The following is a 19,610-nucleotide window of genomic DNA, read 5'->3' on the forward strand; positions in this document are numbered from 1 at the left end:
AATAATTGTGAAAAATAATTAAGACGATACACTTCTTGTGTTTATCTGGCTAAATAACAAGTTTAGTGCTGCTCAATGAGAAGAGGAAACCCAATTTAGCAAGCTTGCAGGAGACAGACAAACTTCCTGTTACACGTTCTTCTTTCTCAAACCTTGAATCCAACGAGCCATATCTTATTTATTATTTCTTAAAATCAATACATTGAGCTTAAAAAAGGAAAAGAAATGTAAGAAAATCCACAACTTCAACATCCTATTGTGAGCTTAACATTTGAATACTTAACTCAATTCTATGTCCTCATAGGATTTCAGCCAAATAGATGTTCTCGTTTGAACCAAGCATCTAATACAGTACCTGGAAACTTAGTCCTATAGAATATTTGGCAAATACCCATTTCCTATCTCGGTAAGCACTATTACTTTTTCCATTCAGAACGTCATTAACAAATAATTCAAATAGGAAAACGAGACTTTACTTCTCCCCAAAGTGACTTCCTTCGGCATTACAAAGAACTCAGCAGCTACAACGATAGATCAAATATTTGGGAAAAAGAGGATACCTTGGTAGGAAACGGGTTGAATTGGAATAATAGCTGGAAATTTGTTCGACTTTCGACGAGATCCGACGAGTTGCGGCGGAGATTGCTGTCATGACTCTCAACTATTTTCATATGAGACGAATTCGGTGGCCTTTGTACGTGTCAAGATGGGCTCTCTTTCCAGAAGTCGTCACTGACACAGTCCGAAGACTCCTCAAGAAGCGCCGAATCCTATGACGAATAGGCAAATTCGGCGACGTATTCGGAGCTGGTGCTGACTTGGTCGATACCTTCTACCCTTCCAAATATCTTATTAATGTGTATACCCGATGACGTCGATACTTTCGAGTGTATCCAGCAAAACACTTCACATAGATTTTTTTTTTTTTTTTCATGGATAAATCACAAAGCCAGTAAGTACTTAAAATTTAATTAATTTGTTATAGAAAAGTAAAAATACTCCATTATCTGCGTGAGCAAAAGCAAATATATTAAAATATTTAAATATCATTTCTTAAATATAATTATTATTTTTTTGTTAGATTTTTTTTTTTCCCAAGCGGCAAATCCTCTCCCAAAATTACTCTATTACTTGTACCGCAAGCCATTACGAGTACGAGGCGGTTGGATACCGGTTCGACCGGTTCAATTGCTAAGAAAGAGCCGGTCCGAGCCGCAAACCCTTGGTGGGAAATGAGAAGTAGCATCCCAAGTCGGAGCTTTTGCCATCTCCTAACTGCTAAATTCGTCACTTCTCCCGAAACCACCGCACCGTTCTTCCCCATAACCTATTTCCGGTCCGTTCTTTATTCTTCACTTCATCCAAGCGGAGAGAAGCGGAGGGGAGAGACGAGTGCGAAGTGAAGGCCTTAGTGTCGGTAACCTACCGAGAATTTCTCTGCTCTAATCCTCCTATCTCGTGCTAGAATTTTGTATCTTGTTCGCGATTCTCTGCTGAATTTTCTATGTTGACATTCTTGGCTGTAATTTTTTTTATATATAGAATTTGTTTGGTAATATGATCGTATGGTTTGAATTTTTTTTTCCTTCTCTTTTGCTCGAATTAGGAGACAGATGTTGTATTCTTTTTTCGTTGTTGTTTTGAAACGGGAAACCTCTAATCAGAGAGTGGTTGACATTACCAAGAACAGTTCCAATTATGTGTTAATATGCTTGTATTGTGATTTACTTTGTTTAGCATTTCTGATCATAATGATGGCTATTTTAATTATAGGAAACAAGCAGGTACACAGCAAATGCTGTTATCATGATATAGCTCCTTTTATTTTCCTTTTACCTTTTCTTTTCAATGTGGGGTTGTCTATGCGACCTTGTTCCGGAACTTCTTACTATTTTGGTTTAGTTCTTTACTGAATTTGGTGTAGGTGTGGGATGGCAGATTGTCATGAGATGAGAGTCGGATCTTTTTTCTTCTTTTTTTTCAATGTTGCTTATCTATGTTGTGTTGTTTTTTAAAACCTCTCGTAGTATTGGTTAGGTTTATGCATTGACGGGCAAATGAGGATGTCATGGGAAGCATCAGTTTTCTGATTTGTGGTTTGTGTATTTCATCTTGTTCTAAACCTTTTTCTGATTTTGTAGAAGTTATATGTTACATAATTGATGAACATGGGATGAGAGTTGGAGAGAGTGCGCTTGGATTTGGGTAGTATCATAGTATGCCTAGTAAATACTGTGGCAATGGAACAAAAATTATGTGAAGTATATGGTTAGAAACTTAGAATATACTGAATATCTGGAATGGGAGGGTCATCTGTAGCAGAAGCCTGTAAGAGATCTTGATTTTGATTATAGTCAATTTGTGGAGGACGCCAAAGTGGCTTGGATGAGGCAGTGAGACATGATCATTCTGCTGCTTTACTTTCTCAAATGCTTTGCCAGACAAATAATAACTTAACTAAACCATTTAATGAACTTAAAACCTATGGGTTTGGGTTTGTGGCTTTTATGCTTATTTTGCAGTTTCTGTTGTTGCAGTTTTTGAAGGATCTATTTGAACAAATTTAGTTTTGTTTTGTTTTGTTTTGTTTCCTTGCAGATAGTGAATGATCTAATATACAATATCATTCAATACTGTGGCAGAAACTAGAAATTTACCTCAATGAAGACAATACAGAAACATGGACTTCTATGTGGATTGACTGCAAGCCATTATGAGCGAACAACAAATAAAAGAATTAACTGTTCCTCTATGCAGAACTGCATAGTTGGAAGCCATAGAATTAATAGAAGTTCTTCTCTGCTTGTAAACCATGCAAAGTTTTCCTCTCTAACTTTATGTAGAAAGCGTTCCATCTTAGTAGCCAACGATCGGTCACTTTCAGAGTGTGGTGCGGATCCAGATAATGCTGATGAAAAGTTCAATCAGAAGGATGATCATTCTTCAGAGAGCATTAAGGAGGCTATCGTGTGAGTCTTCTTAATCTCAAGTTTATAATAATCCAGAATGATTAGTATTTGGCTGAGTTAAAGAGAGAATACTTTTGTGTATGTTTTAAAATAAGTTAATTATTGGTGAAACATTAATCTCTCAAAGGAGTATATCAGCACAGTACCTTATTGGTCCTTCTAATTAATAAGTGTCAGCATGGCCAGGTGATATACAAGTTTAATTGCTTAACCATGTATCTCATTTATGCAATTATATCGATAATGACTATCCTTTCTGTTCTAGTGGTTCATCTTTCTTAGTCTTTTTTAGTTGAAATATTCCTAATTTGAGTGGAGATGTCATTAAAATTGTCATCTTTCCTTCTTTCTTTTTTACCGTAATAAGGGAAGTAGTGTATGATATCCTCATAGAATTCTAAGTGAACAAATTATTAAGGTTTTATTTAAGGGAAACCAGATATCTCTTTCAAATTGGAAAGATTAACTCAGTGAAGCTTGATATTATGATTGCAATTTTGGTAATGCATATCAATATGCAGTCTTGGCGCAGAAGGAAGAGGAAATAATTTCATTAGTGCTCCAATAGGTAGTGATTAAATAAGCATGACCAAACATGCATTTTCTTTATTTGTACTGTGCTTTATCCTCTTCCTTCTCTTGTTCCTTTCTGTTCATTTTGGAGTTGTATTTTTTTGTCATACTCTTCTTTCCTTTTTCTTCTTGTTCACCTTTATCTTTTATCTTTTTTTTTCTTCTTTCGCTTGTGTCGAGACACACATAATTGACTTCTAGAATGATATATGACCTCAGTAATGGAGAAGCTTTTCTACCGAACAGTTGTAGCATAAGGCATTGATATATGACGTATTAACTTGACCTCTATTTACCATTAAATTATCTACCTGTCTTGTTTTATAACTTCTTCAAATTCTTATGAGGTTTTCTGGTTTCCAGTTTAACCATCACTGGCTGTCCCTCTAGGGGTGTGTGTATCTATATGTATGAAGTTTTTTCTTAACTTATGTTTCTTTTCAGTAAGTTAGTTCGGGATCCTTTTGGTGGACTGCATCTTGGAAGTGTTGGAAATGAGCTTCTACTTCTTGCTTTACCAGCTATTGTTGGGCAGGCTATTGATCCTTTGGCACAACTGATGGAGACGGCATATATTGGTAGATTAGGTATGTTTTCCATGTTTTTATATCCTGTTTGTGTTTCACAGAAGGGATAATATATTCAGCTAACAAAGTTAACTTTTATCCATGCTAATGATTTGTTGTGGTGTTGGTTACTCTAATTTCATAATTTTTTTATCTAATTATTTTTCTTTATCAATTTGAAGATCTATTTATCCATTTTTCTTATATATTGTGGATAAAACATACATCGATATAAACATATGTATTACTATTGTATAGTGTATATACTAATATTTGTTTTGATGGATCATTTGTCTCCTTTACTGCAGAATTTCAAAAGTCATTTTTATTTGAGATAACATTGAAAACATTTCAAATAATATGATTCCTTTCAGTTAGTTTTTCTATGAAGAAACAGTTCTATCTGCCGTTTCTATGATGGTAGAGGGTTGACAGGAGTAGATCTAGATGACTTTCTGGACATGCAATTTTTAAAGAGGCATGCCTTAATCTGATGTATCAATCTGATTAAAGAGACTTTTCTGTCTCCTTACTCTTCCAAAGCTAGCTTGCCTTGATTTTTATCTGTTGTTTGTGTCACCTTTTTCCACTGTACAGCAGGGATTAATTTGGGTGATGCTTAAGAGTTTCCTTATGCTTATTATGTGAACTATTAGTCTTTGATTTTTCTATTATTTGTGGATGAAATGTGGTGATAGTCTTTCTATTCATTGTGGACTGTGCTGTCTGAACTCTGAAGGTCCTTTGGAATTGGCTTCAGCGGGTGTTGCTGTGTCAATTTTTAATATCATATCAAAGCTATTCAATATTCCTCTTTTGAGCATCACAACCTCATTTGTGGCAGAAGATATTTCAAAAAATTCCAGCGGCCAATTTATATCAGGTACCCCATGATGAAATGAAAATTGTTTGTTAAATATATATATTTTTTTTTTGACTCCTCTTTGATTGAATCCCAGATAGGGCATCTCAGAAAGAGACATTTCAGGATGCCAAAGTTTCTACTAAGATTGCAGAAAGAATGAGACTACCTTCTATTTCCTCTTCCTTACTCTTAGCTGCTGGTATTGGAATAATTGAAGCCTTTGCTTTGTTCTTTGGGTCTGGATTATTTCTCAACATCATGGGTGTGTCACCTGTAAGTTCTCATCTTTCTTTGTATATTGGTATTATTTTACATTGTTGTTGAAGTTACAATGAAATGTCTCTTATTTTTTAGTTTTTGACCATTATTTCTGCACAGTTTGTTCCTAACTTTCTATATGTAATGGCACGAGCACGTGCACTTCCACACACCCACATGACATGCGCGTCGCATGCGACAGGACAAGTGGGGTCCGCCACGCACAAATACATACTTGTACTCACATAATCCATCACCAAAGAAATCGTATTATTAACCAAATAGACCCATTAATATATAAATATCCAAGTTAAACCTATTAATATATCTATATCTAAATTTACAATAACTATATTAGACAGCTACACAATCTGGCAGGGCCCACTCAGGCTACGACAAATCATGAAGATAAAATCACTGATACACGAGTACATTATAATCCGACCTATATTATATAATTTATTGTCTAATGCAATGGAGTACAAATGGTACAACTCAATATCTATATAAACTATCTTCTATATCGTTTCGCATCTAGCTCATCGCATGTTTACTCTAAAATATTTTTTAAGATATCTCAAATCGTTATCACGTACCACATATCTGAGGGTTTAGAAAAGAAATAAAGATAGTTATGAGCTAAAGATTCGGTGAATAGACCTTATTCCGAATCAGTGATGCCAAAACAGAAAGTAAATAATGTACTAAATAATATAAATCATATAGGAGTATCATGTCATGAATGAGTATATAAATGTATCCTCAATAATGTATAGATGAAATGTAGATATCATGTTATAACTGATCAAAGTATATAATTCTCAACAATATATAAACAATCTTCATATCATTATCATAACTCTCTTTTAAATATGACATATATGATGCATGCCGACCATAACCATGCTATGATATCAAATGCAACTACATATAATGGATATTCATCACTCAAAAATTAGGTATATCTGATGATAATAAAACTATATATATTTTCGACATCTCAGTCATCAATGTCATCTTTGAATGTCATCATCATATTAGACTATTATACACAGTCGACACTCAATACTCAGTCTCATCAATATGCCGGAAGGCTTAGAGCATACCTTGCCATCTGTAAAGGGTATCTTAATCATAATCATACCCTGCTATCCGCTAAGGGTATTAAAATCTATCCAAATCGGGTACCCTTCTAGCTGATAGAAATTACGTGAGGATAACTCGCCACATATGTCCTAACGAACAGTATGTGTCTAAATATCTGCTACACACACAGACTAACAACCTTGGATGTAACGCCACGGGATCGCGACTATGTCGAGCGATCAATCATTCGCCAAGCACGTCCTAACTCTCGCGCCCACTCGGGTATCCTTACGCTTTCTATCAACTATCCTATCAATCAGATTTTATGCTTTCCTTCTAAATGATAGATCATATGCATTTTATCCAGTACTATAATAAATCATGCAACTCAGAAATTAGTATACTCATATCCAAGATCAGTCTAATCATATGAATGATAAAACATGCTCAATTGAAATCATCTCTAAATAGGATCATATAATCATGTTGGAGGCTAAAACATACGTGTGCATAATATATAATATACTATAATTTGAGAAAGACGTTTATGAAATAAAACTACACCATCTGATCAGAAGACTCAACACACGTATTCCTCACGTCCATCAATTAACCGTCACTCATCCTTTAGTAATGTCCCCAGGGTCTCAAATAAAGAGGTTTGGAGTCGGTGCTCGGTAGAGGTGGAAGCAGTGGGTTCCAAGGACGGTGGCTGCTATGGGGTGGTAGGTCAACGTCGAAGAGAGAGAGAGAGAGAGAGAGAGAGAGAGAGAGAGAGAGAGAGCAAAGAAAAAGAGAGGTGGTTAGGACGTTGATGCTGAGGCGGCGACGGGCCCACCAGATCCAGATAGCCCGGCCCGGCTGGCCAGGCCGGCGGTTGGGAGTGCGTGGCACCCCCAGCACGTGCCATTGCAACATGGCATGAGGTCGGCCACGTTGTGCCATGCAAATTTATTATTATTTTTTTAAAAGGATAAATTGTTACACTATTGGTACTTGATAATTCCTCTTTTTGCTTCTCTTCCATGCATGACATTTAGGCTTTTATTACAACAGTAATTTCAGCTTTCACATGCATGGTGTCTTATTTAAAATGAACTCTCAGCATTCTGTAATTTTTTACTTTTTTTTTCCTGAACAGGCTTCACCTATGCGGTATCCATCACAACTATTTCTTTCATTAAGAGCCTTGGGTGCTCCTGCAGTTGTAGTTTCTTTGGCAATCCAAGGTGTCTTCCGTGGTTTTAAGGATACAAAGACTCCTCTACTTTATGTAGGCAAGTTGCAACAACTATTGCAATCATTATTTTGCATGACTTCTAAGTAGAGTAGTTATTGTTAGTTGTTACTATCCTTAAAGGCTTAGTTATGTGTAATATTTGCAATACTGATGCATGCCATTCACATGTGTTTAGATATATAAAATACATCATTCGCTTTAAGTTGTTGGAGAAAGAGAGGATGATGATGGTTATGATTGTTTGGCTCAGTTATCATGAATCTTATTTCTCTATGCTGCAGATAAGAAGTGTTAGTTGTTTAAAATTCATAATTTAGTCGAATATGCTTATTTACTATTCTTAACATCAAATTGGAGAAATATTTTCTTTTTCCTTGAAAGTAGGACATTTTGGTTTAATATTAACTTGTGTTACCCCTTTCATCTTTGGAATTTCCTTATCAATTTTCAGGCAATTCTGAAACTGTTTTGTGAATTGGTCAGTTGCGATGTGTAAGTGTGTAACATGCATCTTCACTGTAACTCAGTCATTTGATACATGTTTGCAGGTTTGGGCAATCTTTCATCTCTGGTTTTACTTCCAGTACTTGCATATTCTTTACATCTTGGCGTAACTGGAGCTGCTCTTGCCACAGTTGCATCTCAGTATGTCCTACATTGTTTTCCAAATTATTCTATTAGTATGTAAGGAAAGAAATAAATAGAAAATTTTAGTTTATCAATGCGCTTTAGTTGATTTTTCTGATCTGATTATGCTTCTGAATTCTGATTCAACATGTGTCTGTGTGCATACGCTTGACTGTGTATGTATAGTAATCCGTTGATTGTCTTAGTATGCTTAAACATATGTTGACACTTGTTTATGCAATTCCTTTTGATGCATGTGTTCTTCTTCCTTTTTTTTTTGGGCTGCATTAGATCGATTTTCTTCTGGATTTTAAGAATGAGATCTCAATTTTCTACTTTTTCTCAAGATGTGTACACAAATTAAATCAGTGCAAGGGCTCTATCAGTAAATATTGCAGGCTAAATGATTGAATTTCTGCCATTTCTTTTTTGTTATGACCACGAATAGCCTCCTAGTACAGGAGGCTATTGTTGATCATGTGTTAACTTCAACGATGTATGTGTTATGCAACATATAAGCCTTCATGAGAGAGGTTGTCTTCTTGAATGGTGCCCCACTAGGTGCACCAAGAGATTCTTAGACAGTCCTACATGCCTCAATTAAGTTGATTTTGCTCAAAGAAAGTACGGGTCCTGGACCTTATTTAATTTATCGTCTTTTGATCTAGCATTTGTATCAACAACTACTACTAATACGGTCTTTCACCTTTGAGTTACTTGTGTTAAATATGACTGCATAGAAAATCTTGTTTGTGTTGAATACAAGTGCATATGAAATCTAATTTGTTGAAGAGACTATCAAATGGCTTTTCAGTTGCTGCTTATGTTGATCATTGATCATGAAACCGTCATTTAGTTACTCATCTATAAAGAAATTTTCACTTCCTTTAGCTCTTCCATGATATTTGTTTCAGACTTTCAGTTGTTCTCTGAAGTACTTTTATCACCATTTGATTGATGTAACCTTTTCCGTGGATGTCCAGGTATATCACTACCATTTTACTTATTTGGTCTCTGAGTAAGAAAGCTGTTATATTGCCTCCAAAGATTGGAGATCTGCAATTTGGCGGGTATATAAAATCTGGTGAGTGCTGAATACAAGGGAGAGCTGGGTTGAAACTGTCATTAATGGTTTGTAATGTTCTCATTTCTGAATAGATGTTACATGTTGAAGCTGGCTGCTGATAATATTTTCAAGTTTCTATCATTCTAGTGGTACTTATAGCCATACTAATTTTCTAAAATATGAACAATTTATTGCATATTAAGAACTTACTTTAATGGTCAGTGGAGATATTTACTTGTTTTAGTTACTATTATTCAGCTTGACATTGTTTTCTGCGGTGATACATGTTGTCAAGGAACTGCTTAGGGCAAAAGGGCATATAAAATAGGCTGGTGCATATGCAGGTCTGCAGGGGTTAGCCCTTTGTAGGGTGACCAAGGGACTCCCAAGTGCATATGCAGTGGCATCGACATATTTTTACTTCTTTAGAGAATGTAAATTCAAATAACACTGCTGTCCTTTATCTTTAAGATTGAGGTAGGAATCTTGATACACCATAAATCTAAAGTTAATTTGAGTTACTTATACAAATCCATTTTATTGGTGAAGTTGTGAGCCTAATTTTCTTTTCCTCTACAAGATGGTTAACCTGTTCATGTTTGTATACCGCAAATAAAAAAAAATAAAGATCAAATGTTGTATGTGAGAATTTAAGTTTCCAAAGCACTTCACAGATTCTCCTAAACGGCATGCAGAACCATCTATATAGTTCATATTCCCCTAGAAATTATACTGTACAACATGAGAGTTGCTTGCTTTCTTTTTCAGTCTTCTATTACCTTGTGTCAAAAGTTTCCATGTGTAATAGCACTCTATGGGCGTCCAAATGCATGAGGCTCCCACTAACATCAGGTTTATGCAACCTTACATTGTTGAAAAGATCGTTTCGATGACTTCATAGATCTGCAATTTCTGCGTCAGTATGCATTGATCTTTTTCTTGTATTACTTAGTTTTGAATCTTTGATAATATTCTTATGACCCACCTGAGATTAAGTCTTAGAATTCCATAAATAGTATTCCTTGTGTAGTTCCTTTTCTTCCTCTAATTGACAAATGTTTTGGCTGATATAAGGTTCTAACTAATTTTGAAATTCTTAGGGGGCATGCTGCTGGGGAGGACTCTTTCTGTCCTCATAACAATGACTCTTGGCACATCCATGGCTGCTCGACAAGGTCCGTTGGCTATGGCTGCTCATCAGATATGTCTGCAAGTATGGTTAGCAGTATCTATGCTTTCGGATGCATTAGCTGTGTCTGCGCAGGTATGCTGCTTATTAAACTTAGATCATTGTTTCTGAACTTTTGACATTAAACTTAATCTTATTTTAATCATCAAACCGTTGATCATTTTGGGATGTATGCAGCCAAATCTGTAGGATTTCTTTGAATGCATTATGACATTGTTTGTGCTTGCTTGCCATACAAATGAATTATCATGCCTCATTAGCTACAAACTACCTAAGACTGCATACATTTTCTCTCCTTGTATCCTGTGTAAGAGGAACCCGTGCATTGGGATATCTTTCTCTTTATTTGCTACTTACTACCTATACTTTTCATTCTTTCCACATTCATCAAACTCAGTATTAGCATTTGTCATACTCATCCAAATGTTGTTGTCAGATGAATTTATACTATACCAGTATTTGTGACAGATACTGAATCTCTATTAATGCAGTATCCTGTGAGGCATGAAGTTAGATGATATGTGATTTACCCTGTGATGTAGGTAATGGATAATTAGTTACCGTCATACCTGTTAATCTAAAAATTTGATACGCAATCAATCATGTCGGATGAATAAGTATCTAAATTGTGACTTCTCCACAAAATCCCATGCTTATCATAGTAAATATTTTAAATACAAATACATGGATTGTGCAGTGAAGAGCTCGTAAATGTGGTGTGAGAGAGATTTCAAAAGGGAGAGGAGGGGAAGAGGAGGGGAAGAGGAGGAGAAGAAACTGGAAGCAGTGTGCTGCCCTTCATTCATAGATAACAAATGTGATTTAAGTTTTGATGTAACATGTTCAATGTGTAACCATCAGCATACAATCTCTTTGAAAGATTAATATAAATGTGACTTTAGTCTGCATCGTACGTTACATGTAGTTTGACAAGCAACTATGTTGACTTAGTGCATCTATCTAGACTATCTGTAATCCCTTTAATCTGATGGATGTTCTGGCAAGTAGTTTCAATTTTGTCAGCCATGCCTTTGATTTCTTCATTTTAACCATCTTTTGTGTGTTGTCTCAGGCATTGATTGCAAGTTCCTTTGCTAAATGTGACTACAAAAAAGTGAAGGAAGTTACATCCTGTGTCCTTAAGGTAATGATTTTTTTTTCTATTTTGGGTAAATCAGAATTCCTTGCCCCGCTTGTGTTGATGAATAAGGGGTATTCTCACTTCCTTTTGTTCAAAGAATGTTTTAACCACATTTTTCTTTTACAGACTGGCGTTCTTGTTGGTATAGCTTTAGCCATTGGCCTATGTGCCTCTTTTGGTAATCTTGCAGAACTTTTCACTAAAGACCCTGGAGTATTACAGATTGTGAAGAGTGGAGTGTTGGTAAGTGCATTAATCTTGTTTGGCCAAATTTGGACATTGTTTGGATCTTCTTTTGAGTTTTATTTTGGTTTCAGTTTGTCAGTGCAAGTCAACCAATTAATGCTCTTGCTTTTATCTTTGATGGTCTTCACTATGGCGTCTCTGATTTCTCATATGCAGCTTCCTCTATGGTATGCTTCACTTTCTGGAAACTAGAAAAATAGAAAATGGCCCATGCTTCTTAGTTGTACAAGTTTGGCTTCCATGTTTTCATTGATGATCACATGTTTTATTGGCTTTATAGATGATCGTTGGGGCGACATCTTCCCTGTTTCTGTTATATGCTCCGTCAGTGTTTGGCCTTGCTGGAGTTTGGGCTGGTTTGACCCTTTTCATGAGCTTGCGGATGGCGGCAGGATTTTTGAGGTAACCAATCCTTGTGTTTCGTGTGTCATAAGTTCTCTATGCTATCCTGTGACTGCACTTGGTGTAGGCTTGGGGCTACATTTTGTTTCAATGAAACAGGGCATTAGTTATGCCGTTTATCAGCAAAAAAGAAAGTTCTCTATGCTTTCATTTCTTCAACTATGTTCATCTTCATGTTGTATCATATGCTTGGATATTACTTATTGTTGAAGTTTATACTTGTGCTTGACCAGGAGTTTCAACATTTCAAGCAGGAGATTTTTGAACCTATGTCGTCTAGTAGTTAACATATATTTTTTTTTCAATTTATCATGTTAGATATTCCATCCTACTTCTTTTAAAGCACATGGTGGTAGAGAATTTTTTTGTTCTTTTAAGAGAATTTTCTGATGCTATTATCATGGTATATGATATTTCAGTCAGCTGATATGGAGCTTGTTTCTATTTACAGATTATGGTGGAAAGCAGGCCCGTGGTGGTTTTTGCACCAAGAGGAACCTAAGTATGAGGTTCGTGAAACATTACACTTTTGCTTGACATTTATCATCTATCGGGTGGATCTTTTGTGTGAATTGTTGCCTCAAAAATTGATCATTCTCATGCTTGTAGAAAGATATCTTCTGTAGCAAATGATGTCTATAGAAGTGTTTGGTGGGTACAATAACAAGCAGATAGCTACTTAATAGAGGAATTTTGGAGGGAGGTAATCAACAACCACTTTAACTCACAACAAGTTGGTATTATCACCAACTGATTATGAGATGAGAAAAATCTTTTAGGTCGTCTGGACCTTCTGAACAGAGTACAAATTGTTCCAGAATCTGGTGGAGAGTAAAGGGAGTATTAAGTGGTGATCAAAATTTGTTCCTAAAATTTGGGTTATAATGTGGAAGTAGGGAAGATAGATGATCGGAAGGTCAATCAAAAAAAACTGTATAGTTCCTTGAGCTCTTTAAAAAAATCATGTTATCGCTATTGCTGTTAAATCCTTTAGCAGGTTCCAGGACTCCAGAGAACAATTTCAATCTGTGAACATTTTGTGCTAGAGCATTTGCCAGAAAGAACAACAAAAATGATGGTTTGAATAAAATAAACGTTGACGTTAGTTTCTTTTCATATCATAAACATCATGGACACTTCTTTTCACATCGCAAACATCATAGATACTTCTTTTCGTATCGCAAACATCATATACACTTCAATGTTGCTTCACAGTGGGTAATATTATGACCACTTTTTTTAATTGAGTCATATGAACTGCAATCTGATACCGATGTACTAATATTGTTGGTATTTTCTGGACCTTCTTTATGCAGCTTTTACAACCTTCGATTTCAGTGCTGCCAATTGCAGCTGACAAGCTAGAGTCAGAGTCGAAAGTTGAATGGGGATCTGACACAGTAGTGTACGATTATGCAGTCACTACTGAATAAAACAAGCTATTTCAGAGTGATCTGCGAGCAAGAGCTAACATTCTTTTCCAGGAGCTCTTACATTTTTGGGGAACATTGGGATATAGAAATCATGATTTCTTTGTCTGTAAGCTGTCTTACATTGTCAATCTTGGTCGGATCGGGGTGCTTTCTGTACAGGGACAATATTCGTTCGTTTAGCTCCTGATTTTTAGTTTCAATATCATTCTCTTGTTCTTATTTGGCGCGCGTGAACAAAAAGATACGGAAGGATAGTAGAATATTTGGTACTACTCATATAACTACTGGACATTGTCAAACCGCAAACATGTTTGCTGTTTATCGTGTAGTTAAAGTTAATGAGCTTCTTCTGAATTGCAAAGGTGTTTGAAAGTCACATTCAATAAATTAACTAGTCTGTCATAACTGTAACAGATGAGATAGTGGAGTTTCCCTGTCTGCTTTTGTTCTTTGATATTCTTGAACAAAACATGAACACTAATAATACTGAAGATAGCATAAATAACCTAAAATAAGTTCTTAATTCTTGGATACCAAAATCAAGGCCCTCCGTCCTGCTGCTTTCTCTGCTACTTCCTGTCTTACTTCCATCTAATGAATGGTCACCAATAGGAACCCATTTCTCTGCTGCAGTAGAGGGCGCCACTTGGATATTATCTAGCCTGCTCGGCCCCTCCTCAAAAAGCATCAGAAATGCCATGCACCATTTGTTGACAACCCTCTGAAAACCAAAACAAATTCTGGTTAGACATTTATCCAACTTACATAAGATAGTTCTACTTTAACAGGATCTGCCTACATCAAAGATGATTTTGTCAACTGGATTGAACATCTTGAAGCAGTCATTTGACGAAGCTAACATATCCCCATATATCTGCGCATCATGAAGTGAATTAAAGACGAATATTTAGTAGCAATAACTGGTCAATCCAGAATTCATGTGTTAGCGAACCTCAAAGGTGAACGCCATCGGCACCTTGGCAACATCATGCATGTAATCAGTTGTCGTTCCATGTGCAAGATACCTGGAAATTTGCATTGTTGCTTGTAATTTGACAATAGATTGGATGCCCAAAATTAAAGTTGCTCTGTTATAGTGTTTACCCAACTGAGCCCCCACCCGACCCAACTAAACACTTGTCCTGAAAGTGCCGATGGTTCAAGACCTTTAAGACCGACCTCATCAAATGCGATGCCATTCCGTCTGGTGTGGTATTCTTGTGATCATATGGCATAAACAAAGCCTGTAACATTCATATAAGAATGACATGAAGGATAATAATAGCAACATTCCACCTTCATTAGTGACTATGCACTATCCCCCTTTATAGCATGGTAAGATTCCAATCTACTTATAAATATAAAGAAGAGCATAAATATGTAAAATTCCAAATTAATTATTCTGTACTGTTGGGAAGAAGTATAATAGATTGAGTTGTGAACATTGTTCTGGTGCTCAATCAAACACAAGATATGCAACTTATGTCCCATTTTTGGTTCAGACTTCAGAGTATGCTTTTCAGAGGGATGTCTATTTTATACTCTTCATGGACATCTGGATTTTTTATTATGTGTAAAAATGAAAAGAAGATTAATGCAAAGAAGCAGGATATCGATAGAACACACATCTGGAATAGATCAATGCAAAGAGAAGGGCTAACTGACTAAAGGCAAAGAAGGTTTTTACTGCCTCCATATATATTACACAAAATAACTAAATTTTGCCTTTGTCTAGGCAAGCCTTTTTTTTTTATTTTAATTCTTACCAGTGGAGCATAAGCTTAGCTTTTGCTGACTTGCACCAATATTTTATGTGATTAGCTCATCACGTGATATTGCAGCTATGCATCTCCCATGGAATAAGGAATGGCAGGAAAGTAACTAGTTCTATACTCCATCTATTTCAAATACAAAAGTCCAAGCCCAGCATGGCCAACAGCCTAACTGTTCTGAGACAAAAGCTCATCTAAACCTTGACCAACCTCTGGGTCAATTTATCAGTTGTCACAGACCAACAAAATAAAGGTTTGCAAGAGAAAGATATTATTACCTCCATTCCAGAGTGTACATTCACCCAAATATGTGGATCAAATGACCTGGAGAGCATTCGCATTATTTGAACCTCAGGTTCACTGAAAGGAGCAGTACCGGGATTTTCCTCATATGGATCATAGTCCTGTAAAACCATAAACAGAATATCATTCTTAAATAAGAATATTGTTTCTTAGATGTCTATACATAGTTCTCGAATAACTTATGGCAGATCAAGATAGCAGAAAGCCAGAAAGTACAGCTGTAAAGTTCTGCAACATGTGGCCATTTACAATAAGCAGAATGTGTTACTTTAGATTAAAAAAGGGACCTAGCTATGCAAAAGTCTTCTTATTTTCAATTATCTGATTCTTTCACAAATCTGAATGAGACATGAGATCAATAAAAGGACAAGTTTTTAAAGAGGTCACAACACAAAATAAAAATTGACTGATATACAAGGCCAAGTTCAGAAATATTAGGCTTCTGCATTAGAGAGCAACACGTAATAGACCAACCTTCTCCTTTTTTCCCCAGTCAACACTCCAATTTCTGTTTAGATCAACTCCTCTTCCTGCAGGAAACGAGAAAATTTAAGCAAAATGATGCATGCTCATGAACTGCATAATTTGAAAGCATATGCAGCACCATTTCTCCTCTCACAAAGATCTCCTGCTTCAACACGTTTGCGACCATTTAAATTTTCCATTGGCACCACCTACAGATCAAACTCCATGTTATACTAAATCTATATTTTGCTTTGACAACCATTTGTTCATTTCATATAAAAGACAATCTAAACAGCAGTATTCTATGGAACTGCTAAACAATAGACATATAATAACATGACATTGTTCTACATAAACAGAACTGTCAAACATATTATATTAATTAGTTACTTTCCTTATACTGTAGAATAAAAAGCTAATGTCCTCGTATAATCTATGATGATGACAAGCTATAAAAAGAGTATAGAATGATTGGCCTCCACAAGTTGCTCAATTCTTTTTGATAGGCCTATATATTGAATTGTTCAATTAACAACTTAGAACTCTTGCCCCAGGAGTAACAATCAGAGAAGGACGAAAGCTACAAATAGAGTCAAAATATGGATCAATAGATGCCTAAGAGATCAATCTAACTGATGCATTGGATTCTTCAACTCCATATACATCTGATGGGGAGAAAAGAATGTGGTGCCAAGGGAGTCATTTCTTAGAGAAATAACAAACCCATGAGAGAGATGAAGAGAGCCAATACACAAAAATGAAATATGGGAAAGGGTGTATGTGTGTGTGTGTGAGAGAGAGAGAGAGAGCAGTATATTGGAGGAAGAAAGAGAATAGATAGAAGGAAGAAGCAATTTAAAGGGTTTGAACTAATGTTTGGGTCATAGTATGATTCATATGACTAAGAATAAGTAGAAAAATAAAGAAAAGATAATCTTTCAATCCCAAAAAAAAATGGAAGATCATAATTTTTGACAGTTTTGACTATGCTTTAGCAACCAATCGTATCTCATTATTCCAGTAAACAACTTGCATGAATGGAAAGCTAGCTTGATAAGAATTTCAATAGTATTACATTACACATGATTTGCCGTTTTCAATGCCAAAATTCACAATTTATTTCTATCAATTCTACACAATACCATAGCTATTATATACAAATTCAAAGTTAGAAACTACTCTCTTGTACCTTTATCACAAGTTTATCCAGCATTTTCTCAAAGGATGTTAGATTGATGCCAGGAATAACATGCTCTTCTGTCAAAAAAGAAAGCAGATGGAATGCAACCTCAGAAGTAATAAGTTCCCTTCCATGCTGACCAAAGCTCTGGAAGACAAGGAATCTTTTGTCAAAACTGCAAGCAATTAAAAATCCAAAGCAACATCAAACAATTATTGATTGTAAAACTGAAAACTGTATTTGTATTATTTGGATTCAAAAACTCTGAGCGTGAACTTTTCGATCTGTTTCACTCTTTATTATGAACATCACCAATAACTTTTGCAGGATAATACAAAATACTAAAACAAAAAAAGATGTTGTCCATTCAAACTGTATGGCGGGATGCAAAGCAAAAATAAAATGATAACTCACCAAAAGGATCCGATACTTGGACTTCTCATCTATCTGCTTCACCACATGATTGTATGTAATAACCACTATCTCAGCTAGATAGGCCTTGTTGCTTGCTCGCATGGTCTCCATCTATGAAACATCATCCAAAAGCACAAATGACAAATTAGTCCCCAGAAAGTTAGCCAACAAACACCAATGGGAAATGGCTTAAAAACTACTCACGCTCAACCTATCGGGATGCCGTTTCACCAAGGAGCTAACCTCGCTCAACAAAGCATCACTGCCAGGAAGAAATCTACAGGCTTACACATTTTGATTAAAAAAAAAAAAAGAGCAGAGCTGTCTGTTAACATTATGTTCAACAAAAACAAATCAAGGCCAATCGAAGAGCGGATCTGTCCATTATCACATATAAGAGAGCAACTTTCAAGAATTGTTTTATGAAAGGGATTCGGTCAACTTTACAAGCATCCTCCTATAATCAAGAGGAGAATGTAAATGATACCCTAAATGAGCACAATCACTCCAGAGAAGCCTTTTGATAGGAAGAAAAGGCAAGAGAAATTGAAACGATCCAAATTCAATCAAAGAACCATCCAATCCACAAGCCTATAGGGATAACATCTTGCAAGAATAATGTGTTCTACTAGTAGATTATGAAAAATCGAACATCTTAAATACCCGCTTTAAATCAAGAGGAGGTCAGAAACGATAGCCTAAAATGTTATATCAATCTAAAGAATTCAGCATAAGAAGAAAAGGCTAGATAAACCGAAACACTGTTAACGCTATGTCCATCAAAGAATTACTAATCCATCCTATACGGCAAGAAACTTGCACGAGCTTAATGACATGAATTGGCTCAAATCTACACGCACGCCCAACGTTAGAAGAACGAAGCAATCAATCCAAAGAAACCAATAGCAATAAAAACTTGCAAGTATTGCACGCATCCATTTTGAGTCAAAGATATCGATCTAAAAAGGATCCAATAAAAGAAATGATTTTCTGGTTGTAAGAATCTTTAAATTCTCAGAAAATTGTTCAAGATAAACACGCATCCACTTGGAATCAAGAAGAGACCTTAAAAAAAAAAGGAGAGACCAATCCAATAAAAGAAAGGGCGAAGCGTACTTGGAAGGGTAAATAAGCCGGCTTACCTCGAATGGTAGAGATCGCGAGGGATCTGAGTGAGAGAATGGTCGGAAGAATTGGCGCCATTAATGGAGGTGGGGAGCCGAAGAAGAAGGGCGACGACGACGAAGAAGAAGAAGAAGAAGAAGAAGGAGGGGGGAGGAGGAGAGAGGAAAGAGGCCATCGGCGACGAGAGGGCTCTTCCCTCGCTCGTTCGTCTATTCTTCTCCTTTCTTTTTCTTCCGCTTCGGATCGCTTTCATTTCCTTTTTCCATGCCAGCTATTCCTCGTTCTAATCTTTCAGACTCCTTTTATTTTGCATTTCGAACCTTGGCATTTAACTAATCCACAAATCGCACCCTACCCTCTTTTGTTCCAATGGCGACATAGATCGGATCAAATTTGAATTATAATTTCATCTGTTAAAATAATAATAATAATAATAATAATTTCAGTTGTTTATTACGATTTGTCTCATTGGAGAGAAAGTGAGGGATATGCCTCAATAAGAGGGTAATTTTAGCAGTGTTTATTATTTCATTTCGATTCTTTTCGTGGTTTTATGTTTGATGAGTTTAGTTTCTCGACTAAATTAGTACTCCTCTAAACTTTAATTACGACCTAGATCGGGAATAAATCACTGAATTAATCAGTACTTTTTACTTGGAAGATGAATCGCTGTCGACTATCTTATCAATG

The 19,610-nt window shown here is 36.0% G+C and overlaps 2 protein-coding genes across 5 annotated transcripts; one reads left to right on the forward strand and one right to left on the reverse strand.

Annotated features, from left to right (window-relative positions):
* Window positions 1-1,245: 1,245 nt before the first annotated feature.
* LOC140769640 (protein DETOXIFICATION 45, chloroplastic) lies at window positions 1,246-14,110 on the forward strand. 4 transcript variants are annotated; one of them, XM_073110449.1, is made up of 15 exons: window positions 1,246-1,417; window positions 2,643-2,969; window positions 3,987-4,129; window positions 4,848-4,991; window positions 5,068-5,246; window positions 7,459-7,594; window positions 8,106-8,202; window positions 9,168-9,268; window positions 10,351-10,514; window positions 11,512-11,583; window positions 11,707-11,823; window positions 11,898-11,993; window positions 12,107-12,228; window positions 12,680-12,737; window positions 13,545-14,110. In XM_073110449.1, exons 2-15 carry the CDS (start codon window positions 2,662-2,664, stop codon window positions 13,659-13,661), a joined length of 1,854 nt encoding a protein of 617 aa, XP_072966550.1. In that variant the 5' UTR covers window positions 1,246-1,417; window positions 2,643-2,661; the 3' UTR covers window positions 13,662-14,110. The 4 variants fall into 4 exon arrangements, with proteins under 4 accessions (XP_072966550.1, XP_072966542.1, XP_072966533.1 ...); XM_073110441.1 differs by having other exon boundaries at window positions 1,246-1,413; window positions 2,599-2,969; XM_073110432.1 differs by having other exon boundaries at window positions 1,247-1,417; window positions 2,599-2,969.
* LOC140769662 (uncharacterized) lies at window positions 13,972-19,195 on the reverse strand. The gene is made up of 11 exons (XM_073110468.1): window positions 18,938-19,195; window positions 18,000-18,057; window positions 17,796-17,906; window positions 17,391-17,528; window positions 16,341-16,410; window positions 16,211-16,266; window positions 15,712-15,837; window positions 14,766-14,905; window positions 14,614-14,686; window positions 14,461-14,535; window positions 13,972-14,382 (listed from the first exon to the last, which is right to left on the reverse strand). The coding sequence occupies exons 1-11, from the start codon at window positions 19,171-19,173 to the stop codon at window positions 14,053-14,055; spliced, it is 1,413 nt and encodes a 470-aa protein (XP_072966569.1). The 5' UTR covers window positions 19,174-19,195; the 3' UTR covers window positions 13,972-14,052.
* Window positions 19,196-19,610: the final 415 nt, after the last annotated feature.

Source organism: Typha angustifolia, chromosome 2 (assembly GCF_048772165.1).
Source record: "Typha angustifolia cultivar Huaian chromosome 2, ASM4877216v1, whole genome shotgun sequence".
NCBI lineage: Eukaryota > Viridiplantae > Streptophyta > Magnoliopsida > Poales > Typhaceae > Typha > Typha angustifolia.

Bases quoted from the DNA above. Each gene is read 5' to 3' on its own strand.
- LOC140769640 (XM_073110449.1), top strand. From the start codon at position 2,662: ATGAAGACAATACAGAAACATGGACTTCTATGTGGATTGACTGCAAGC. The intron at 5,247-7,458 runs GTAAGTTCTCAT...TTTCCTGAACAG, and splicing joins ACATCATGGGTGTGTCACCT to GCTTCACCTATGCGGTATCC. The intron at 11,584-11,706 runs GTAATGATTTTT...TTTCTTTTACAG, and splicing joins TTACATCCTGTGTCCTTAAG to ACTGGCGTTCTTGTTGGTAT.
- LOC140769662 (XM_073110468.1), bottom strand. From the start codon at position 19,173: ATGAAAGCGATCCGAAGCGGAAGAAAAAGAAAGGAGAAGAATAGACGA. The intron at 16,267-16,340 runs GTGCTGCATATG...CGTTTCCTGCAG, and splicing joins TCTTTGTGAGAGGAGAAATG to GAAGAGGAGTTGATCTAAAC. The intron at 14,906-15,711 runs GTAATAATATCT...TGAATGTTACAG, and splicing joins ATGTACACTCTGGAATGGAG to GCTTTGTTTATGCCATATGA.